A 26,059-nucleotide genomic window follows, 5' to 3' on the forward strand; every position below is an offset into this window, starting at 1 on the left:
TTGGCAATCCAGTTGGGATCGGAAATTTAAGTGATTGAGTGCTCTAGCCTAAGAGGGGGAGGGGGTGAATTAGGCACTAATAAAAACTTAGACTTATGGCTCCAACTAATTTGTACAAAACTTAAACTAAAACATGCTATCTAGATGTGCGACTAGGTAGTTCTAGTGTGAAACCCCTATCCCAAACGAGTTTAGCAACCTATAGCCTTTCCTTTCAAGAAACTATTCTATAAAAGTAAAGGTACACAAATTGCTAGTATGAAATGCGGAAGCTTAATGAGCGGGATAGGAGATAGCAAGCTCTTGACGCGGGTGTTTATCCCGTGGTTCGGTTAGCCACAAAGGCACACCTACATCCACGTTGTTGTAGCACTCACTAAGAGTATTGCTACTCGGCCACCAAGTCTCTTCCGTGAACACAATCATGGTCACCTTGGCCCCGGGTTCCACTAAGGAGCTTCTCCACAAAGGATGGGGTCTCCACATCCCCCGCACAAAAATGTCGTCGCCGCTCCACACCAAGTCGGAGGGTCGATGACGTTGCCGGCGAGCTTCACGCTCCAAGGTGCCGGCGCACCAAGCTTTTGTTTTGGTTCGCTAATGAACCACAGCACAAAGGCTCGAAGCCTTGCAATCTCACTCACTAAGAGCTAATCCTTTACACAACACTATCAAAGTGTGCTAAGGGCTAAGGATATGATCTTAATGCTTTTGTATGGCTTGGAGATGTTCTTGGGTGTGTGTGGGATGTCCAGCAACTCCAGCAAACTTCAAATGGCCGGGCTGAGGCGTATATATAGGCCACCAAGTCTTGTAGCCGTTGCTCCAACGGTCAGCAGAAAATCTGCGTATCACCGGAAGAACCGATGCCTCTGGCGGGGTAGCGTCGGTTCATCTGGTCACTCATAACTCGAAGTAGCCGTTGAACTTCTGACTGCTGCTACAGTGACCACCGGTTGAACCAATGCTTTGTTCCGATGCATCACCGGTTCATCCGGTGCTTAAGGATCTTCTCCTGACAGCTGACGTCATTACACCGATGGTATGCACCGATGCTTCACCGATTCAACCGGTGCTGAAGAAACTTCTCCTGGGCTCTTGACATCGTCTCTGGAACATAGGACGCCCAATGCACCGATGCCTCTTTTTGACCCGTCGGTTCATCCGGTGACCATAAGCTGACTTGGCTTCGATTCCCTTCTACCATGGCGTCGGTTCTTCCGACAACCATCGGATGCACCGGTGCTTCATGCGTCGGTTCTTCCGGTGCTACCGACTGAAGAGCTATACCTATCTTCTCTTTCTCTTTCTCTTTGTCATCACTTGAACCTAAAAGCCTGAGAATGGTTATCTTAACAATCATATTAGTCCAAGTATTGTGTTGTCATTTGATCACCAAAATCACTCGAAATTGCATAAATGGTGTCATGTTCGTTTCAGGAAACAAAGTGGGGTGTCAGTTTTGTATCTAAGAAATTTGGCAATCGCGACAGTTCGTCTTCTTCTGTCTTCCGCGTGTGTCGATGCTTAAGAAGAGGCATAACTTACGTAGAGATTGCGTAGTTCGCTGATTCCCAGGGCCGATTAGACGCGTCCAGTTATTACATTATAGAATGAATCTACAGAACATCTCCAATTAAGTTGCGCTTTTATGCTCATCGTCAGATCATCTGCTCGTTGTCATATACAAGTTATGGAACATAGAATAAGTGTGGGTGGCTTTGTTTCACCGAACCTGGTCATAGCAGTATGTCACCATGTCAGTGATAAACGGAAACAACGTTGATGAAGGGGTGACTTCCACCTCTCGTCGGAGCCCAAACATATGGCCCAGCTATATACATGAAGATTCGATATAGTGGTGAGAGAAAACCAACAGATATATACATGCTGGTGGCATCATATTCTTTAGAAAATGGAATACTCAATTCCGGAGTGATCCTAATCATTGTGTGAACCGCACATAGTTTTTCTTAGATATAGATATCTCAGATTTCATACACCAATTTTCAATATTTTGGTTAACAGAAAATTGATCTATGCCTTACAGAAAAGTGTCAATTGTGAATTGATTATTATTCACAATGTGAAGAATGCAAATACTCATTTGCTAAAAAGAAACACCCCAAATACCGAAGTTTTACCAAGTGGACTAGCTTCAGCCACAGAATTGAATCCAGGATTACTAATAGGTCAACTATGCAAAATATAAACTGCTGTTAAGTCTTAGTGGAAATACTGCCAGGCATTTAGGACAATTGGTTCCTTGCGCCAGCCTCCAGGAAAGCCATCCGGGTTGGAGCCCCGGCCCGGTGCTAGCATTGGAAGGCCCCTGCGCTGGCCATCCTCATGAAAATAAAAAAGGACAATTGGAATCTTCCATGTACTATTGAGAGCATCTGATAGACTTTTAAGCATTTTCAAGCAGTAAAATTTGCAATGTTTTACACGAGGGAACTGGAATCTAATAGACTCTCAGACACTGTATGAGATGAGGTACCAAAGTATCATAAGCAGCAAAATGCAATTGTCTATTGGGAAGAATCATGGCAGAGCCCCCAAAACAGTGATGAACATATATAGGAATTAGCTAGTAACCTTGCTTTTGCCTGGACCATGTTTGCAGTCATTCCATGTCCCACACTCTTAGGCAGCTGCATAGGAAGTACATCACTCATATCTTCAACAGAAAGGAAATCCATTTCCCAGCTCAACCTGGACAAATACATTAAAAATAATACAGATTATTGTTCATTTCCTATAATTTGGATCAAACGGCAGCAATACCTACAAAATATTCAGAGTACAAATTTAGTTAATCGGAAGCCTGTATTCATCCTGGACATAGAATCATTTAATCCCATTGTTGGAAAACAATTATACCTAACCAGGAGATGGACTTTTGCCCCCAAAAACCAAAATGACTCTCTTGTCTCTACCAATTTCCCAATTAAGCGTATCACATTTTCTATGTTTTATTTTTGCATCTCATTTTGCAATGTGATTTTAGACTGATGAAGGCATGATAATGCAGCTAGCAATTATAATTCCAACAGACAAACCTACTGTATTCTGTAAAGAGCAATGCAATCTTAGCAATAGTACCACTGCACGAGACATCCGAATTAAACAAAGAAACAGAGATTACTAGGTGCCACCTCACCTGCAAGATGTCCTGAGCAAATCATTCAACATGTAAAAATCAGAAACCATAATTCTGTAATATCAGGGATTACATGCCTAACATTCAATACGTACAATTTGAGAAGAGGGGATAGCGAAAGCATTTTAGAAAACTTTAAAAAAATCTGATATGGCAAAGCATGAAACCTACTCTTAACAACTAGCAACCAATAAAAAATTAATACCAAGAAACAATGGATCTATAGGTCATTGCTGAACTCATTACCCAGAACCATTGTATAAAATAGGGGGCCATGATAATTAATGGAGAGCTCTTCTCAGCCGCTATAGCGCCGCTATAGCCCGCTATATTGGTACACCTGTGTTATAGCTGCATTGGTCGAAAAACGATATTGCACCGCTGTAATGCGCTATTTTGAACATTGCCTAGAACTATGCATAAAAGGAAGTTTGAGCAGTGCTAATGAGGACATCCCAACCGTGCATTATACTTCAAATGTCAAGAATTCACCATCCAACATCAAAGATACAAATCAAGGGCCACTTACAAGACGTCGTGCAAAGAAACTACAAGAGCAGGTGAATTCATTCCTAACCAATTGTGTTTTTATGACTTCTAAGGATGTAATACTACCTAGATATTCTACATTGGTTGCGCTTAGGTGTACACATGAATAAAGAGCACCAGATCGGACCCAAAAGAGCACCAGATCAGATCGGACCACCAAAAGAAACAGCTATAACTTTTGATTCCTGGAAGATATGAGGGCCCATGAGTACTTGTTGGAAATCTTATTAAGTCTACTTTCCAACCCAGGAAACTTCACATCGTTTAGACTCTCCAATAAAAAGTTATCGTCAAAAGACTCAAGACTGGTCAGAAGGTCAAGAGTCTGCTCGAGGATTTATCTTTGCTCAACTTCCAGTGCAAGACTGTACCATTCTACAATGTTTCATTACACATGCGGCACATTCCTGGAAAGCTTGTCAAGTTTAGTTTCACACCCAACAAACGGCTCATCGTTTTGACTTCCGAGCAAGTAGTAATGATCAGATTACTGAAGACTACTCAGAAGCTGAATGGATGCACATAGGAATTGAAGACCATCTCGTGAATGCTTCACCAGTTGGCCTTCCACCTTCCAACATGGAGACTTCAGTTCATACCAATCTAGGATGGTTGTTCCTACTATAAATATCTCCTATGTGTACCCAAGAGAGAACCTTTGATCATTTTGATAAACTGAAATTATTTTGCAGCCGAGCTGCTGAGTGCATTGCACACCCTTGTTCTTCCTTGTTCTTCTTGGACTTGTGAAGAGATCCCTCTGGGTTCCGCTACTTCGTGCTCTATGGTTTTCAGTACGGCTGTACCGTTTTGTGTGAATTAGTCCCAATTTGTGGTTCTGCGATCGTTTGGAGATCGAGTCGAAGTCCTCGAGGTTTTGGTGCCTCTCTCCCCGTCACTTGGTCGCATCCAACCTTGGCAGATATAAAGCTATTTACCTGCTGTTCGCAGCAAAGTTATCCTTGTTCTTGAACCTACTGTTGTGAAGATCGGGCCATCCTTATGTCGGCACCTATCATGTGGTCATCAGAGCTATCGTTGTCACGATAGGTTTTGTTATCACCCGCTTATCTATCCTTTGTTTACCATCTGTTACTATTTTCATCCATCTCATATATTTATTTTGACATATCCTATAGTCCACTGAAAAGCCATATAAAATAAAATCCCATAGCCTTTTGTTGGTACTTATTATCTTGTGTTGTTTGCACTCATCTTGTTGATTGCTAGTCACCATTGTTGTCCTTCCGCTGTACTTTTGTTAAATTTTTTTTCCACCCACCCCCCTCATATTCTATCTTGTGTCTGCTAAAAAAAATAAAGAAAAAAAAGGAGAGATTAGAAAGGAAGAGTTGAAAAAAAGTTGAAAGGGGTTCTATAGTGGATTGTGCAATTGCAAGTTTTAATTTCAGGAGCTCAAGTTTGTGGTTCTTGTGACAGCAATATTTCACATCTTTTGAGTGGTTTACAAACCTGATTTTTCAGTACCATAGCCTCCCTTGAATAGCCACCTATAGCTCCACAAAAATCTGAAACTAGACCTTTCGTCTTGTATCCTTTCGATCGCTTAATCACGGTTGCGGTACTGCCACTTTAGCAGATTCACAGTCCTTGAGAACGGCTAAGAACTTGGGTAAGCAAGTGGTGAGATTGTGTGATTCCACAAAAAAAATTCCTCTATTCCACTTTTCTTGCTGCCAATCTAACATGGCAGGATCTGATTCGAGTGTTCATGGTGGGAACCATGGAGATGAAGAACCCCCAGTTACGCGGGCTGAGTTACGCCAACTAGGGAACTCACTCTTGGCGGCGATGGAGAGGATGTTCAATGAACGTCTTCCCGCAGCGAGTGGTCGAGGTCCACAAGAAGAAGAATTTGGTGATGAAAATTCTGGATTTGGTAATGGATTTCATGATCGTTTTGGCAATGGTCGTGGTGGACAGCGTGCTGATTTTGATTAGCATAGTGGTGGACGGCGTGCTGATTTTTATAATCAGCATGGAGGAGGACGTAGACGTGATCGTCATGTGCATTTTGATGATGAAGATGAAGCTTGTGATGAATATGATGATGGCTTTAATGATAATGAAAATCCTTTTGCACACCATGGGTGATTTGGACAGCCACATGAACATCGTCGTGGTGCTGGTCATGATGGGGGAAATCATCATGGTCGTCGCAATAGAGATGATCTAGATGGCAATGTTCGCATCAAGTTAAGTGTTCCGAAATTTTCAGGAAGAGAAGATGCTGATTCATATCTTGAGTGGGAGGAGCAATATGATCAGATTTTTAGAGTGCATAATCTCTCTGACCAAATGCGTGTAAATCTTGCTTCTGTTGAGTTTTCAGATTATGCTCTCACATGGTGGAATCAAATACAAGAAAATCAGCTTGTGTTGCGACATGATCATATCAACACATGGGATGAAATGAAAAGGGTAATGAGAAGACAATTTGTTCCATCAAGCTATCAGCATGACCTTCGTAATAGGTTACAAACATTGAGATAAGAATCAAAATCTGTTGATGATTATTTCAAGGAGATGGAGTTACTCTTGGTGAGATCTGGAATTAGAGAAGATGAAGAATAAAAAATGGCAAGATTTTTTAATGGTCTCAATGAAGAAATCTCTGGTTTTGTTGAAATGTTTCCAAATCATAATATGCAAGGTCTTGTTGATCAAGTTATGCGCACCGAGAGAAAAATTCAGCAAGAGGGACGTGGAAGGCCTTATGGGAACCGATCTCTTTTAGCTCCATGGTGTAGGAAGCAGGACGGTACCTCTGTTGTTGGGAGGAAATCACAAGGAGTTGCTGCTAGGCCTTCTCCATCTTTTGGTGCTGCAAAGACAACGGATTCTACTGCTTCTTCACCTGCAATTCAGCAAGAACAACGACGTTCTGTTGCAAGTACAGCAGCCCCCTCAGTTGCTACAGCTGCTGCTTCTTCTTCCCATAGTCGAAGCATTGTTTGTCACAAGTGTCAAGGTCGTGGGCATGTTGCTGCTCAGTGTCCTCGTCGAAGAACCATGATTATAAATGAGCAAGGTGAATGGGAATCTGAAAGTGAATCGGAGGAAGATGCTCCAAGATATGATGAAGAACTTAAGCATGATGAAGGTGCGGAAATTCAACCCGATGAAGGAGACAATAATTGTTTTGTTTCTCGCCGAGTGCTTAGTGTTGCTGTAGTGAAAGAGGAGAATAATCAGTGGCACAATCTTTTTCACACCCGAGGCATGCTCAAGGATAAGTTGTGTAGCATCATTGTTGATAATGGCAGCTGCAATAATATTACAAGTCAAGAATTGGTTAAGAGAATGGAATTGAAACAGCGGCGTCATCCTTCTCCATATAAGATCCAATGGTTAAATGAGTGTGGTACGCTGCGTGTGAGCAACATTGTGATCGTTCCCTTCTCTATTGGAAGATACAATGATCGTGTTGAGTGTGACATGGTGCCCATGCAAGCATGCCAATTGCTTTTGGGAAGACATGGTATATCTCAGTATAGAAGATGGAATTAGCGATATTTTTTTGTTTATAAACTCCCCTGGCGGGTGGCTAATCTCAGGAATGGCCATTTTTGATACGATGCAAACGGTGACACCTGATATATATACAATATGCCTCGGAATAGCCGCGTCCATGGCCTCCTTCATTCTGCTTGGAGGAGAACCCACCAAACGTATAGCATTCCCTCACGCTAGGATTATGCTTCACCAACCTGCTAGTGCTTATTATCGGGCAAGGACACCAGAATTTTTACTAGAAGTGGAAGAGTTACACAAAGTTTGCGAAATGATCACGGTTGTGTGATCGTGATGTTCAGATTTGTGATCATGCTAGCAAGGTTGTTTTCATGTACAAGGGAGACCGAATCACTTTGCTTCCTTTGTCCCCCGAGGAAATTTTGAAGGATGATATGAAAAGAAAACAGCGAGAGAGTGAGAACCATTTGCGAATGACCCACATAAATAGTGAGGGAGTGTTTCCAAAGCCAAATAAAACTCCACAGCTGCAAATAACTGAGCCAAAGAGAAAAGAGGGTTTAGTGATGATGGCTAGGAAAGAGGATTTAAAAGAATTGAGTGAACCCAATGCCATGTTCTATGTACTCCTGTACAAGGACACTTTTTTTGTCACTAACGATTTACCCTCTACTTTGCCTAGTGCTGTTTTTGATGTGTTATAGGAATATGAAGATGTGTTTACCAAGGAAGTACCACCAGGGCTGCCACCAAAGAGAGGGATTGAACATCAAATCGACCTTGTTCCTGGTGCTCCACTTCCTAATCGTGCACCATACCGCACCAACCCGGTGGAAACAAAAGAAATTCAGCGCCAAGTGCAAGAGCTCATCAACAAAGGTTATGTGAAGGAAAGTCTCTCCCCTTGTGCTGTTCCTGTTCTTTTAGTTCCAAAGAAAGATGGCTCATGGAGAATGTGTGTTGATTGCCGAGCTATAAATAACATCACAATAAGATATAGACACCCCATACCTAGGCTTGATGACATGTTTGATTGGTGCTATCATCTTTACAAAAATTGACTTGAAAAGTGACTATTATCAAATCAGAATGAGAGAGGGAGATGAATGGAAAACAGCTTTCAAAACAAAATTTGGGCTGTGTGAATGGTTGGTAATACCTCTTGGATTGACCAATGCACCTAGCACATTCATGAGATTGATGAACCATGTGCTTAGATATTTTATTGGCAAGTTTGTTGTTGTTTACTTTGATGATATCTTAATTTACAGCAAGTCACTTGATGAACATGTTGCACATATACAATGTGTGCTTGCTATTTTGCGGAAAGAATGCTTGTATGCTAACCTTGAAAATTGCACCTTTTGCACCAACAAGGTAGTCTTTCTTGGCTTTGTTGTTTCAGCTCATGGTGTGGAGGTGGATGAGGAAAAGATCAAGGCTGTTCGTGAGTGGAAGACTCCACAAAATGTGAGCCAAGTGCGAAGCTTCCTTGGACTTGCCGGCTTCTACTGTCAGTTTGTGAAAGATTTCAGTTTCATTGCTGCCCCAATAAATCAGTTGACAAAGAAAGATATACTATTCTACTGGGGTGAGGTACAAGAGAACGCATTTGAAGAGTTGAAGAAAAGGTTGACATCAGCTTCACTCCTTGCACTTCCAGATTTCGGTAAGACCTTTGAAATTGAATGTGATGCAAGTGGTGTAGGGATAGGAGGTGTGCTCATGCAAGAAAGAAGACCTATTGCATACTTTAGTGAAAAGCTAAGTGGTCCAACTCTGAATTATTCAGTTTATGACAAAGAACTTTATGCTCTTATGAGGAGTTTGGAAACTTGGCAACACTACCTTTTATCTAAAAAATTTATGATACATTCAAACCATGAATCTTTGAAACATTTAAAGGGTCAACTAAAACTGAACAAAATACATGCTAAATGGAGTGAATTCATTGAATATTTTCCTTATATTGTCAAGTACAAAAAAGGGAAGGAAAATATTGTTGCAGATGTTTTATCTAGACACCATGCTTTGTTGTCCCAACTTGATGCTAAAATTCTTGGTTTGGAGAACATCAAAGATTTGTATGCTACTGATTCATTCTTTGCTGAACCATTTGCTAAATGTTGTGATGGCAAGGGTTGGGAAAAGTTCCATTTGTATGATGGATTTTTGTTTAGAGCTAACAAACTCTGCATTCCAGATTGCTCTGTGTGCCCAATGCTTTTGCAGGAAGCTCATGCCGGAGGCCTTATGGGTCACTTTGGTGCCAAGAAAACGGAACAAGTGCTGGCTGATCATTTCTTTTGGCCAAAGTTGCGGCGAGATGTGGAGAGATATGTTCTTCACTGTGTAACGTGCCACAAAGCTAAGTCACGCTTGAACCCTCATGGTTTATACACCCCTTTACCCATCCCTAGTGTCCCTTGGGAAGACATTTCTATGGACTGTGTTCTTGGATTACCTCGAACCAAGAAGGGGAGGGATTCAATCTTTGTTGTGGTTGATCGTTTTAGCAAAATAGCACACTTTATTCCTTGTCATAAGAGCAATGATGCTTCACATATTGCTGAATTATTTTTCAAGAAAATTGTGTGTCTACATGGAGTGCCACAAGCCATTGTGTCGGATCATGACACCAAGTTCTTGAGTTACTTTTGGAAGACCTTGTGGGGTAAACTTGGGACAAAGCTGCTATTCTCAACAACATTTCATCCTCAAACTGATGGGCAAACTGAAATTGTGAACCGCACACTGTCAATATTGTTGCGAGCTGTCCTAAAGAAGAATTTAAAATTGTGGGAAGAAAGCTTGCATCATGTGGAATTTGCATACAACAGGGCGGTACACTCAACCACAAAATTTTGTCCATTCAAAATTGGTTATGGTTCTAAATCTATAGCTCCTATCGATCTTTTGCCTTTGCCTATGCAGGGGCGTGTGAATTTTAATGCAAGCAAGAGGGCTGAATTTGTCAAGAACATTCATGATCGAGCTAGAGAAAATATTGAAAAGATGACCAAGATGTATGAGAAGGGCGCCAACAAAGGTCGCAAAGAGATGCTATTTGAACCAGATGACTTGGTTTGGGTGCACTTATGGAAGGATCGCTTTCCTGAATAACGCAAGAGCAAGTTGCAGCCCAGAGCTGACGGTCCATTCAAAGTGCTTCGCAAAATTAATGACAATGCATATGAAATTGATCTTCGAAATACTTATGGTGTGAGCACAAGTTTCAATGTCGTCGATCTTTCTCCATTCTATGGATTGGATGAGTCGAGGACGACTCCTTTTCAAGAGGGGGAGGATGATGAGGACATCTCAACCGTGCATGATACTTCAAATGTCAAGAATTCACCATCCAACATCAAAGATACAAATTAAGGGCCACTTACAAGACGTCGTGCTAAGAAACTACAAGAGCAGGTGAATTCATTCCTAACCGATTGTGCTTTTATGGCTTATAAGGATGTTATACTACCTAAATGTTCTACATTGGTTGTGCTTAGGTGTACACATGAAGAAAGAGCACCAGATCGGAACGAAAAGAGCACCAGATCAGATCGGACCACCAGTTCGGACCACCAAAAGAAACAGCTATAACTTTTGATTCTCGAAAGATATGAGGGCCCATGAGTACTCGTTGGAAATCTTATTAAATCTAATTTCGAACCTAGGAAACCTCACATCATTTAGACCCTCCAATAACAAAGTTATCATCAAAAGACTCAAGACTAGTCAGAAGGTCAAGAGTCTGCTCGAGGATTTATCTTTGCTCAAGTTCCAGTGCAAGACTGTACCGTTCTACAATGTTTCATGACGCATACGGCACATTCCTGGAAATCTTGTCATGTCTAGTTTCACACCCAACAAATGGCTCATCGTTTCGACTTCCGAGCAAGGAGTAATGATCAGATTACTAAAGATTGCTCAGAAGCTGCAAGGATGCACGTAGGAATTACAGACCATCTCATGAATGCTTCTCCAGTTGGCCTTCCACCTTCCAACGTGGAGACTTCAGTTCATACCTATCTAGGAGGGTTGTTCCTAGTATAAATATCTCCTATGTGTACCCAGGAGAGAACCTTTGATCATTTTGATAAACTGAAATTGTTTTGCAGCCGAGCTGCTGAGTGCCTTGCACGCCCTTGTTCTTCCTTGTTCTTCTTGGACTTGTGAAAAGATCGCTCTGGGTGCCGTTACTTCGTTCTCTACGGTTTTTAGTATGGCTGTACCATTTTGTGTGGATTAGTCTCGGTTTAATTTGTGGTTCTGCGATCATTTGGAGATCGAGTTGAAGTTCTCAAGGTTTCGGTGCTTCTCTCCCCGTCACTTGGTCGCATCCAATCTTGACAGGTATAAAACTATTTACTCGCTCTTCGCAGGAAAGTTAGCCTTGTTCTTGAACCTACTGTCGTGAAGATCGGGCCATCCTTGTGTCGGTTCATGTCGACACCTATCATGTGCCATCGCTGTTTTCATTTAACATATTGGCTAACGACGCCCAATTATAACCAGTGCAAATCATATCCTCCAGATGGAAGGGTCTCTGATGTGGCAGAACCACCTGAATTATCCCGGCTCAAGTGCGCTGGCCATCACCCTAAAGGCAACACCGGCTCAAACGCATTTCAAACGGAACAATTCTTGGTCTGTCGGGTAACATCCCGATATAACCACCGGTTCTCGGATCAAACAAGCATACCCCGCACTATGGCGAGTCCAGAGATATTACAACTATAATTTTACAACACAGGTATAACAGTTATTACAATAAGTTTAAAACATTATTACAGATCCAAACTTAGTAAAACATTATACAAGACATAAGTTTCATGTTCAGAGTTTAAGCAGCGGAAAGAAAACTCGACGGCTACAACACGTCGCAAAAGTATACTAAGCTAGCCCAAGCAAGGTATCACTCATCGGGGTCATTGCCGGTCGAAGACGGATCCCACTCTACGGACCAGCTATGAGGCAAAGAGCAGGGCCAAGTCAGACTAGCGATCTGGTCCTCAAAACCCATACCTGAAAAAGGTTTCAACAGCAAGGATGAGTATTCTAATACTCAGCAAGACTTAACCGTCAATGGATATACTTAATCCACCTAGCTAGACTATGCAGGGTTTTGTAGGCTCTGGTTTTTCTTTTGCTGAAAAGCAATAAAGAGTAGGTCCTTAATTTCTCATTTTAGCTTTCAATATTCTAGTTGATTATCCATTCTATGTAAGCAACTAACTCTACTCAACCATGGTAGAACTTTAGTCAAACATCAAGATTGATCCAATGATGTTACTCTTATTACTCTGTGTGGCAAAGGGATCAAGCAGTCCCAAACCGTGAGAAGCGGACGATTCGAATCGAATTTGTTGACCTGACCAGGCAGACCTAACACACACGTTTGGAACACTGTCGGGTCGTTCCCAAACAACCGTTGACCTTTCATTCCAGCTTGTGGATAGGGTCACTCTCCCCGACTACAGGGCACCAACTTCCTCCCTGCACCCGTGGTGTTGCGCAACATAAACATAAATAAAACCTATCTCTAAGAGAGAGTGAAAGGTATATCCACTCCCCAGTCCGATCGGCTACTAGGCTTACCACGTACCATATTTACGGCATGTGGCTAGTACGTTCAAAAACTTAACCACCGCTACCACACACCGCGACCTTAGCAGAATTTATCAACATAGACGGGGTCTCACCCAAGGTCATGATATCGAACACGACCCCGTCTGTCGTCCTTATATTGAGAGTAGAAAGTAAACAAGCAATTCCTATAGAGCTCGCGAGTGACGGAAAATCACTCGACTTTTACCGGTCCTATAAGCTTAGCAATTATTCGAACTCAGGTCTAGGGTTCAGTACATAGGTTCCTAGGATCATGCATCTAGGGTTTCAATTCAAATCCTAAGAACTATAAATGCACAAGTAAGTAATAACGATAAATTGCATAATTTGAAATACTGGGTTTTGTCCGGGGCTTGCCTTCGCGGTAGTCGCTAGCTAAAACAGCCTTGGGCTCTTCTGAACTTTGGTCCGGGTCTTCAGTCAGTATGGCGGCGTTCACTTGGGCTTCTTGATCAACTTCTTCGGAATTCGGGATCAGCTCGTACGTCCCGTCCGATAAAACAGTCGTATCTATATGTGATGCAAGAAACGATATTTCAAACACATACATTTCATGATAAAGTTGTAGTCCAACAACTAGCAACAAAACTTACCATATGGGCAATCGTTTATAGAGTAGTTCTAATCTTAACTTTACTTCATAAAAAGAATTGGGTGGCAGTTTTTAAAAGCGAAAAGAAAATCATGAAAGACTTTGACTATTTTAAAACATAAGCTAAGAATAGATTCTGCAGCAACAAAATTTATGCAAGGTAGTACATCTAATCAGCAGCTTGCAGTAAAAAGCTTAGCTAAAAACAGTAAGGCATGATTACATGAAAAATACTCAAAATAGGTTATGTTTAAACAAAGATGAATTTCTACATAACAAATTAACGCACCTATGAAGCTCAATATTTCTTAGAACATGCTTCATATGCTTATGAGCATCATATAAATTTTTCAGAATTTATCTAGGCATAAAACAGAAGTAATAATTTTTACAAAATTAAACCACATATGGTAAAACTAATTAGTACAGAAAATTCTATAATGTTTCTAGATCCTAAATTCTACAGACATGAATACACAACCAAATTAGAGTTACACAAAAATTCTCAGAATTTTCTAAGCAAGGAAACTATTTATCACAATTAAAGCCTAGTTAACAAGCATTAAATCAAAGATATAGTTAGACAGCACTAAAATTTCCCAAACTTGGGTAACAGCAAGGTTGTAGTGACATTTAAGTATGGAAAATATTTCACACTCAGAACTTAAATATTTCTACCAGCACAAATAAATTAGCAAAACTAGTAGATTTAGGAATCTTGAAACTTTGACCTAGTTAATAATGTCAAAAAGGTTTCAAATTTTTACCAAGTACTAGTAACACAGCAAGACACAAGATAACCAAAGATCACATGAAATTACTGAGTAGAACTCCTAGGACAATTGAAGCCTAATTATTCAATTCTTTTTCTTGGATTAAAATACACACAAAAATGAAGATGTGTATGTAACAAAAGTTGTAGGCCTTGTAACAAGGATTCCAAAACATTTGGATTTGTATTTTTCTGATTTTTCTACGAATTTCTAGTCATTTTCAAAATTCAGCCTAAAAACAAAAGGAAAAGAACTGAAGACTTGCATCCAGGCCCCTAGAATTCTAAAAGTTTGCAGGGAAGCACCTGGCCGGAGTCAGAGCAGGAGAAGGAGTTGACCGGCCAAATCCCGGCGAGGCTCGTCGCCGGCGGTGAGGGGAAAGAGACTGGGGAGCAAGAGGAAGTCAAGGCGCACCTAATTGTGTGGTTGGACGGGTCTGGGATGGTCGGAGCGAGGTGGTCCACTGCGAGCAGGGCGACGGCGGCGGAGAAGAATGGCGGAGCTCGACGGTGACCATGCTGCAGCGGTGGATTGGGGGTGCGGAGGAGTCTGGGAGCTGCGCGAGACTCGTGCAGTACTAAAGGCGGGGTCAGCGCGGGCGGAGCGGTTGCGGAGGTGCGGGGCGACGGTGAGCTTCGAGCTCGCCGGCGTTCGGGCGGGCGGCGGCAATGTTCTGGGGGTTCTGGGCAGGGAGCGGGCGAGAGACTGAAGGGATTGGGTTCCGGGGCACTGCAGCGAGCTGGCCACAGCGACGGCGAGGTGGCAGCCGCGGAGCTCGGTCGAGTGACGTGGCGAGGGGAGGAGAGGTCCAGCGCGAGGGGGAGTGGGTCCAAGAGGTCGCTGGGGTGCCGCGTGGGGCGGTGGGGAAGCAGGAGCTGGCCTGCGGCCCTCCTCGGCAGCGGGCGGCGCTGAACTGCGCCGGCGGCAGAGAAGAAGATAGGGAGGGAGGAGGAAGAAGAAGGGTGGATCTATTTGCAAATTCAGAAAATTCCAAGGACCCTACTGTAAAACTAAAATAACTTCTAAACTAGGACTCAAATGAAAAAGTGCTTAACATGAAAGTTGTTCAACTTTTCAAGATCTACAACTTTTATGTTGTGCAAAATTTGACTTGACCAAAGGTTAAAGAGTTATTTTGAAAACATAGGAAGTATTTTGAATTTAATGGACTTTTGTCTTTTCGATTGCAAATTCAGTTTAATTTCAAACTAAAAAGAAAAATTTTCTACCATGTAATGATTACACTGAATTTTACACATAAACCCTCCACAAAAGCAATATTAGCTCTCCCTATTCAAATTAAACTATAGAAAGGACCCAGCAATAAATCATATTTACACAACTACCCTTTTATTTTTACAATAAGATCCTTTTTCAAGCAAATTAAGCACATGATGCATAAAATAAATACAATTATACTGTGCAGACACTTAGGGTGTCACATCTGACCTGCAAACACACTTGGTTTAATTCAGATAAAAAGTTCAGGTGTTAAAACAACAATTATCTTGGGCACCCGCATGCGACATGCGTGGACTCATCTGCTTGGATGATTAGACCCACATGGTTAATCCTGAACTCGTCTGCTTATAGCCGCATGATTTCAGTTGAGATAATTCTCAAATTCTTAATTACACCGCTACACAAAAGAAGAACGATGGCGGCCAACACCACTCAATCGATCAAGGCACACGGTCACTACTCAAATATTAGGGAAATTAGGAGCAGATGGAACTACCAAATTAGTGAGGAAGTCGAAGAAGGGAAATCAGGATAGGGAAAAAATAACATCTAAGGCCGTGTCCCTGCGCTCGCCGTGCTTGGTCCAGATCTTCTTTGCAGACACATCAGCGATTTGAACAACAGCTAGGCGAAAGAGATCCCTCAAATAGGTGAAGGATTTTAAATAAAGGGGAACAAAGAAATTGGGAATTTGGGATTGACCAGGAAATTGAGGTGCGCTGGGCAAGATGTGGAACTAACCTTGCGGATGATTCTCTCACCGGGGCGGTAGGAGCAAAGAAGCGGCGCCCTAGCGGCAGGGCTTGCGCGGAGAGGCGTGTGGCAGGAGGCGGGGAGGAACAGTCGTTGGCCGGGCAAGTGCCGCAGGAGATGGGCGGTCGGGGAAGGTGCCGGTGAGGAGGACCCGAGGGCACCGGATAAGTGGATACTCGGCGGGAGGCTATCACCAGGCTGGCAGGAGGTGGAGAAGCGGCGCCATCTGCAGCTCTGCATTGTGACTCGCGAGGATCGTTGGAAGCGATGACGGGAGGGGAAAGTGAGAATCGCACATGGATGGTGGATGAGCCACGATCTATTAGTTGTTCGGAGCCAAAAAAAAAAAAGATCAGCAGAGAAAAACCGGAGGAATAAAACGAACCGAACATGGCGCGTGGGGGTCAGGTACTGAATTGTTATATATCCGGTACCCAGGTACCAAATAGAATTACTATATATATTTCCATATATAACTACTATAGAACTACCATTTTCAAGGGCAAGTGAGGGGTGAGCCACTCCTAAAAATACCATTTGTAGGATAGAGTTCTGTGCACCAAATATTTGTTGGCTGATCATAAGCAGTCATTTCTTCAAACGCAAATCAATGAGCCACGTGAAGGCAGAAGAGCATGGAGTAGAAACGGAAATCATTAGCTTTTGATCATAAATACTCGTATTCTTACAAGGTAAATGAGTGAAATGTGAATTCTAATTTTTTTAACCATAAATCACACGTTATTATCTCATTCAAATGTTGAATGTGTGATGAGGGCAAGAATGAACTGAGCATGTGAAATTTGCAATATTTGTGTTTTGGTGACTTTTTTTCAGAAATAATGAAGAAATTTTGTAGCCACTTGGTATTTATGGCCACGGACGTATTGATGGCCACTTGGTAGGAACAACGAAGTCCATCGGGGTGAGACGGAGATGCGTGCGCGGGAAGGAAAAAAATAACAGGCGCTGCCTGCTCGATCCACAGGCCCGCAGCGTGGAAATTGGCGACAGACAAGAAAAACCGGGGCTGCAGACTCCGGCGAGGGGCCGCCTGGTCGCAGACTCGGTCGACGGTGGTAAGAGATGTGCGCAACCCGGAGAGCCAGGGATGGAGGAAAACCAGCGTCAGGAAAAAAATTGGCGTTAGGGAGACAGGAGCAGGGATGGGTTGGCTCGGGTACTCGATAGCGGAGTCCCAAGCTTGTTGTAGCAACAGAGTTCCCACTGCCTCCCAAGCCTAACACAGTTGAATAGAGCAATGAACCATGTTCATCTATCACCTCTCAGCTAATGGGTGTTTGGCTCCTTCACACCTGCAGTTTTATAGGCCGAGAAGGTTATCACAACCACATAGTAATAATTCAGCAATTGGTTCAATGCAGTATCTGTCGTGCCCACATTTCCTCAATGAATCTGTGTCCATTCAGTGGGAGCCTTAAACATTAAGTTCAATCCGTAGGTCAGACTCACAAGTGGGTGGCCCACGATTCTTAGAATAATACATCCAAAAACAGCTGAGGCACTAAAAGATGTGGTCAAATTTGACAATCCCCTAATCCAGTAGGGAACACAAAGTGGGTGTTGACACAAAATCGCGCCAACACACTCGAATGCGCTAGAACGCGCGAACGATCGTCAAAACAATCAACACCCACGAAACCCTGGGCAGACCGGTCTGACCGGTACCGCCGACCAGTCTGACCGGTGCAGGCAGGGGCTCGCTGGAAACTTAGAACAGCGAGCTCGGGAGGGACCCCGTCGGAGCTCGTGAACGTAGGGTTGTCCTGAGGTCGGCAGGCCACTCCCGTCTTCAAACGCCGTCGAGACGAAGGAAGAAAGCAATCTAGGGTTGGAAAAAACTAGGGTTTGAGAGACAAAAAGTAATGCGATATTTTGATTGATTCGATTGGGAATTACCTCAATCGGCCTTAGCCTTTATATTTACAGGCCGGGGAAGACGTACCCCTTCACGAGTAGGATTACATGAGGACTCTTTACAAAAAACCTAATTCTACTCGGACTGTACAGATCCGACCGGTCTGACCGGCCGGCTCGACCGGTCAGATCGGTCGGCCTCAGCAGATGCCAAATTTGGCTGTCAACATATGCCCCCCCTGCTTTTTGGTGAGTTTCATAAGCAAAAAAGTAAGAACTATCCTGATGTATATATTTTACACAGAGCATACAAGTCTAAAAACAAAACTAAGGGCGATATACAATACCGGCCGTCTTTGTCTTCATGCACTTTGCCATATGCTAGGATAAAATTTCTTCAAGTATCTCCCGTTGATAGCTCTAGGTAGACGCTCACCTTGCAACGTCTCCATCATATATGAATTACGGGAGATAACCTTGATAATCTTGTGGGGACCCTCCCAACTCGGCGACCATTTGCCAAACTTGTTGCTTTTCATCCCAAGAGGCAAAATTGTCTTCCAGACTAAATCTCCAACCTGAAAAGACTTAAGTTTTACCTTCTTATTGTAGGCTCTAGCCACCCGAAGCTTGTCCTTCTCAATTTCCTTCAAAGCCTTCAAACGCTTATCGGTTATCTCATCAATATTATCCATCATCATATCATGATAATCAACAGCGGAGAGGTCATTTTGTTTTGCTAATCTATATGCGTCCAGATTTACCTCAACAGGTAAAACGGCCTCTTGACCATACACAAGCTCAAAAGGAGTAACCTTAGTAGCACCATGTCTAGATATACGATGAGCCCATAATGCTTCGGATAACACTTCATGCCACCTCCTAGGATTTTCTTCTATCTTCTTCTTGATAAGTTTGATCAAAATCTTATTACTAGACTCGGCCTGCCCATTGGCCTGAGCATAGTATGGAGATGAATTGACCAATTTAATCTTGTAAGATTCGGCAAAGTCATGCACCTCTTTTGATATAAATGAAGTACCTTGATCCGTTGTTAAAGTTTGTGGAATGCCGAATCTATGAATAATATGCTCAGTAATAAACTCAATTGCCTCTTTTTGCGTCATATTCTTCAAAGGAACCGCTTCGGTCCATTTAGTGAAATAATCCGTAGCAACCAACACGAAGCGATGCTCTTTTGAAGATGGAGGATTAATTTGTCCAATGAAATCCAACCCTCAACCTCGGAACGGCCATGGTTTAATAATAGGATGCATCAACACAGCAGGTACCAATTGCAAATCACCAAACCGCTGACATTCTCCACATCCTTTATAGTACTTGAAACAATCGGATAGCATAGTGGGCCAATAAAAACCGGCTCTTCTAAGTAACCACTTCATCTTAGGAGCCGATTGATGAGTACCACAAATACCTTCATGAACCTCACCCATAGCAATCCGGGCCTGATCTGAGTCTAAACATTTGAGGAGCAAATCTTCGGCAGTCCGACGATAAAGTTCATCGTCAATTAAAACATACTTGAAAGCCAAACGCCGAATATTCCTTTCTGCGCCACGACCAGGATTTTTCAAATACCACATAAGAGGAACTCTCCAATCCTGGGCTTCGACCGAGACAATTAAATCATCTTTTTTGGCCGAATTAGAACCAGCAACAGCATCATCACCGGTCAGACCGGTCTCTGGACCGGTCAGACCGGTCTGGGCGGTTAGACCGGTATCGCCGACCGGTCGGACCGGTGTGTCCAGAACCAGAAACTCGGCTTTCGTTTGCATCGGCTTGCGAATGTTGAAATATTTCTTCGTAACATTATAACCAGATGCTTGCTGAGCCAGAGCATTTGCCTTTTCATTTTCCTCCCTCGGTATATGTTTAATAATAAATTCATCGAAGGAAGAAATAATATCAAGGCATTTATGAAGATATGCATTTAGAGAACCATTATAACACTGGCATACCTTAGATACTTGCTGCACCACCAGAAGAGAATCTCCAAAGGCTTCAACATGCTTCACGCCCATGGATTGCAAGAATTCCAAGCCAAATAGAAGAGTCTCATATTCAACTTGGTTATTTGTGCATTCTTCTTCCAATCGGTTTCAAAATTCAAAAACAGCACCATTCGAAGAAATAAGAACAGCACCAATCCCTTGACCATCATCACAAACCGATCCATCAAAGTACAACTTCCATGGTGTGCAAGTAATATAGCCGACTTCTAAATCATGCTTGTCATTAATCCGATGCTCAACAATAAAATCCGCTACAATTTGGCCTCTCATAGATTTTAAAGGTTCACAAGCCAAATCATACTCAACCAAAGCATAAGCCCACTTACCGATTCTACCACTCAAAATCGGTTTCTGTAACATATGTTTGATCACATCGGTTTGACATACTACTATGCAAGTACTAGATAATAGATAATGTCTCAATTTGGTACAAGCATAATAAAGAGACAAACATAGCTTCTCAATAAATGTATACCTTGTCTCCGCATCAATAAGTCGTCGGCTTAAATATGTAACAATATATTCCTTCCCTTCGGTCTCTTGAGTCAAAACAGCCCCAATAACCTTGTCTTCAGCAGCCACATAAAGTCTAAAAGGTACTCCTCTCCTAGGTGCTTTGAGTACAGGTGGTGAAGACAAATAAATCTTGATCTTTTCAAATGCTTCTTGCTATTTTGCCCCCCAAGTAAATTCGGTTTCATCTTTTAACCGAAGAATAGGAGTAAAAGCATCAATCTTCCCGGACAAGTTAGATATAAATCTTTTCAAGAAATTTTCCTTGCCCAAGAACTTCTGTAAATCTTTCTTGCACGTAGGGGCTTCAACCTTCTTCATGGTTTCAACTCTCTTAGGATCAATCTCTATTCCCTTCTCATGAATAATGAAACCAAGAAACTTTCCAGCCGATACACCAAAAGCACATTTGAGTGGATTCATCTTTAAACCATACCGGCGCATCCTTTCAAGAGCAACTCTTAAATCGGCTAAATGATGACCTAAACCGGCCGATTTAATAACAATATCATCAATATATACTTCCAAAATGACACCAATCAAATCATGGAAGATTAAATTCATAGCTCTTTGATAAGTAGCACCCGCATTTTTCAAACCAAAAGTCATAACTACCCACTCAAATAAACCGAGAAATCCCGGACATCTAAAGGCCGTTTTAGATACATCTTCTTCGGCCATGAATATTTGATTGTAACCGGCATTACCATCAAGAAAACTAATGACACGATGTCCGGAAGCTTCGTTGATCAACATATCGGCTATAGGCATAGGATATTCATCCTTGGGAGTAGCTTTATTAAGATCTCTAAAATCAATGCATATTCTAATTTTCCCCGAATCCTTTTTCTCAACGGGCACAATATTAGAGATCCAATCAGCATAACGACAAGACCGAATAAATCCAGCATCAAGTAAACGATTAATTTCAGTTTTAATTCAGTCATAAATAATGGGATTGAAATGCCTAACCGGTTGTTTATAAGGTCTAAAACCGGCTTTAATTGGTAAACGATGTTCAACAAGATCACGACTCAAACCAGGCATTTCATGATACTCCCAAGCAAAACAATCAACATATTCCTTCAATAAATTAACCAAATCGGCTTTATATTCAGCCGATAAATTTTTGTTTACAAAAGTCGGCCTAGGAATAGTTCCATCACCAATATCTACCTTTTCTAAAGGATCGGCCGATGTAAATCCTTGGCCCAACTTATCTAGATCACCAGAATCTTCAATGGCTTCACACATATCGTTCGTACGCGCCCGATATTGATCTAGCCTCTGCTGTAGCCATTCTGCGTTGGACCGGTCTGACCGGTAGGGGTGTCCGGTCTGACCGGTCGGCCCTGTGCGCCGAACAGGACAGGACCGGTCTGACCGGTCGGCACTGGCGGTCTGACCGGTCTCTTCTGGAGCTTCTGTTGTACTCATCTGATTTACATTAAATGATTTAGCCGATTATCCATCGGCTTTAGTACAGCAGAAACAAAACCATCCTTAGTGCAACTGATCAAATCATAATCGGACAGGTCCACGCCCGACAAACACTTGACATTGTCGTGTGCACTAATGGAATCCGAATCGGCTAAAGCAACAAAGGATGAAGTGTCCCCATGGACAATCTCAACCTCATCGCCGATCCACTGAACAAGAAACTGATGCAAGGTAGAAGGAACACACTGATTTGCATGAATCCAATCCCTCCCAAGAATCAAATTGTAATTACCTTGCACCTCCGCGACGAAGAAAGCTGTAGCAAGCGTCTTACTTCCAATGGTGAGCTCCATGGAAGCAACTCCTTTGGCGCTAAGGGGCTCGCTCCCTCCAACACCACTAACGGTCATGTTCGTCTTGATCAAATCTTCGTCTTGGCCACCAAGCTTATTGTACAGCGAGTAGGGCATAAGATTCACAATGGCCCCACCATCTACTAGCATGCGAGTCACCGGCTTCCCGTTGATGTGTCCCCTCATGTAAAGAGCCTTGAGGTGATTGTCCTTCTCGCTTGGCTTCTGGAACACAGCCTCACGGGGCCCGAACTGAAGATGAGCCAAATCCTCCTCCGGAACCACAAAGTAATCCGAAGATAAGTGCACCACATTGATCTCCATATTGGTGCGCTCTGGAGACACGTCGTAGTCTACCAATTCCTCATCTTCAGCTGTCGGAGGAACTGCTGGGGCTTCATCAACAGAAGAAATCGAAACGGGCGGCACCGATTCGGCTGTTGCCTCTGCACTGGGCTCTACCGGTCTGACCGGTTGGTCAGAGCGGTCTGACCGGTCCTCCTGACCGGTCTGACCGGTAGGCTGTGACGGTCCGACCGGTCTGTCTGGCTGGTCAGCTGTCTTAGCTTTCCATACCTTGCTTTGAGGGAACATAGGCCTGTATTTGTTGAATTCCTCATCCCTCATCTTCTCCTTCTCTTGTTCCTTCTTTTCTTTATTGCGGAGGCGCTGCAATTTCCTTTTTTGAGTATGAGTTAATCCCGAAGGGCACCATCTAGGCTGATGGTACTTATCCGCTGCACCCTTGCTGCTACCGGCCTCATGATCATTGGACATGACCGGCTTTTGTGAAGGAACATCAACCGATGTATCTACATCCATCGGTCTCTTGCCCGTATCTCTTATGGGCACTTCGATTTCACCGATTTGAATAACATCGGCATTGGGCTTTTCTGAATCAACCACGGTCTTCTGCTCCCCCCTTTTTTCTTTGACGCGATACTCAAACCTTGGAACAGGAGCTTGACCCGGCTTCTGATGAGACCGGTCTGACCGGTCAGTGTGTACCGGTCTGACCGGTGCAACCTGCTGCCCTGGACCGGATTGGCGTAGTCCCAATTGTTCATGCACTGGCATCCTGGAGCTTTCCCCTTGATAATGTGGAGGATAAGGCATCGGGAAACACTGCATCCATATCCCCCCATGCTCCCATGCCGGATTTGTTGCATTTGAAGCCGGTGGCATCCACGGCATGGTAGCATACATCTTCTGAGGAGGATATAACGCGACAACATCACCTCTGCGCCTGTTGAATTCCCTCCTTGGGGACGCTGGACGATCTTGACGCGGTGGTGAACGCGGTCTCTTTTTTAACGGTCGATCGTTTTGAACGGCCTTTGTATACTTGTTCAACAACTGGTTGAAGGTGGACTTTTGATTAGCAGTTCTTCCCTGCACCTTCACCTCGTCGGTCTTCCAAGTACCCACTTCCGGACGTTTCGGCTTGAAGGTCCAAGGACGGTCACCAGGGCGGTCTGACCGGTTGGAAGAACCGGTCTGACCGGTCGGACCGGTCTGACCGGTCGCAGACACCGGTCTGACCGGTCGTGCCAGATCAGCAGACCGATTTTCTGGTGGAGAACTTCCTTGCCCCCGAGTATGGGATTTATGACAATGATCTTAAAAGTATCCTTGCCATCATCAGTTTTCTCTTTGACAACTTCACGAGCAAGGATTTTATCACTCGTATCCATCGGTCTTGGATCACCGATGACAACATGCTTCCCCTTAGCTTCTTCGGCTTGTTCCGACCGAATGAGCACCTTTGGATTGTTCAATTCCAGTGTATGAACAGGGAAAGGAGCTTTGTCAATTTGCATCTCAGAAAGTATGAATCGTCCTTCATTAATGGCCGATTGTACCTGTCGACGAAAAACATTACAATCATTAGTAGCATGAGATGTAGAGTTATGCCACTTACAATATGCATGTCGTCTAAGTTCATCGGGAGATGGAATAGCATGTTTCAATCGGATGTTACCATTCTTAAGCAATTCATCAAAAATCCGATCACACTTAGAAACATCAAAAGTAAATTTCGGCTCCTCTTGCCGATTCTTTTGAATCGGCTTGAGAGACGGAACCGAACCGGGTTTGGCCTTTGATGGCCAAACAAATTCAGCGGCATATACTTCCTTACTATCATCGTCCGAACCATCCGAATCAGGATCAAGAACATGTGTGTTGGACCGATGAGGTTTGAAAGTATCTTTAAGATTTTTATACTTAAATTTGGTGCCAATAGCTCGCATTTGCAAATGATTAACCGTAATGTAATCAAAACTTTGAAGTTTTTCCTTCAAGTAAGAACGCAAGCCATTAAATGCTAAATCCGCCAAATCCTTTTCTGAAAGAGATGAATTAAAATACCGATTTTTCAAAGCTTTAAATCTTTGAAAGTAATCCAAAATTGTTTCATCTCGAGTTTGTTTAATCGATGTCAAGTCTAACAATCGAACTTCGGCTTCCCCACTATAGAAGTGATCATGAAATTTGCGCTCTAATTGATTCCAATTTAAAATAGATCCCGGTGCAAGTGAGGAAAACCAAGAGAAAGCGGTTCCAGTCAAAGACAAAGAAAACAAACGAACCCGCAAGGCATCATTAAGACCCGCTTCTCCCAATTGCAAGACATATTGGCTAACATGCTCCCAAGTCGTACGAGAATCTTCACCACTGAATTTGACAAACTCGGGAATACGCCAACCAACAGGATATGAAATAAAATCAAACTCAGGAGGATATGGCTTTTGATATAAACGCGACCCACCCATATCAATCCCAAGTTTAGATTTAAGTACTCCGGCTAAATCTTCTTTAAATCTACTAAAATCGGCCTGATAAGCACCACTGGCCGAAGTATTCAGAGAAGACGAAACACGTTGCATGGTAGGACCGGAGTAAGCCATGTTAGTGTTAGAAATCGGTCCTCGATGAGGTCCAGATCCCTGCTGTGACGTAGCATGAGGCCCTGTATACATCACCATCTCATTAGTTCGGCTAGGGACGACCGAACTAGGGTTAGACGTGTACGGTACAGAGGGCACTGGTTGCTGTCCTGTCATACCGGTCTGACCGGTCGAGTAACCGGTCTGACCGCCTGCACCGGTCTGACCGGTCGAGGTGACCGGTGGGGCCGGTGGTGCATGAATAGTGGATGGCAACAGAGATTGCCCTGGAAACGAGTTCGGCGGCATCCCATAGAATTGATCTTGGGTAAAAGATATGCCAGCCGAATCTGATTCCGTGAATTGAGCGCCACCCTCGACAGTTTTACCTTTTTTGAGCGCTGCAATTTCATCATTAAGCCCAGCAAGAGTCTCTCCCGAAGCTACTTGCGCAGCAGATATTTTCGAATCTACCATGAGAGAGAATTGCTTAACTAATTCAGAGGGATCATTAGGAAGTACCTCGACCTTGTCTTGGTTTAACTTGAACGATGGCATCACAAACTCCCCGACCCTCTTGACTAGGCCTCCTCGCTCCTTCTTGAATCCCTGAAGAAACTGCTCCTTCAGGTGCTCTTCAGCGATGAGGTAGGCCTTGCGCTCCTCTTCAGTGAGCTCCTCCATGGTTGCCTTGATGATGTTGTCGTTGTGGATCTCACCATGAGTACCCATCTTCTTAGAGAATCTAGACTA

At 43.2% G+C, this 26,059-nt stretch overlaps 1 protein-coding gene across 1 annotated transcript; it reads right to left on the minus strand.

The window, feature by feature from the left end:
- Nucleotides 1-1,620: 1,620 nt before the first annotated feature.
- Nucleotides 1,621-26,038, minus strand: LOC120701012. Its single transcript, XM_039985187.1, has 4 exons — nucleotides 25,696-26,038; nucleotides 16,187-16,517; nucleotides 2,599-2,715; nucleotides 1,621-1,735 (listed from the first exon to the last, which is right to left on the minus strand). Exons 1-4 carry the CDS (start codon nucleotides 26,036-26,038, stop codon nucleotides 1,681-1,683), a joined length of 846 nt encoding a protein of 281 aa, XP_039841121.1. The 3' UTR covers nucleotides 1,621-1,680.
- Nucleotides 26,039-26,059: the final 21 nt, after the last annotated feature.

This window comes from Panicum virgatum, chromosome 3K (genome assembly GCF_016808335.1).
Source record: "Panicum virgatum strain AP13 chromosome 3K, P.virgatum_v5, whole genome shotgun sequence".
Taxonomy (NCBI): Eukaryota; Viridiplantae; Streptophyta; class Magnoliopsida; order Poales; family Poaceae; genus Panicum; species Panicum virgatum.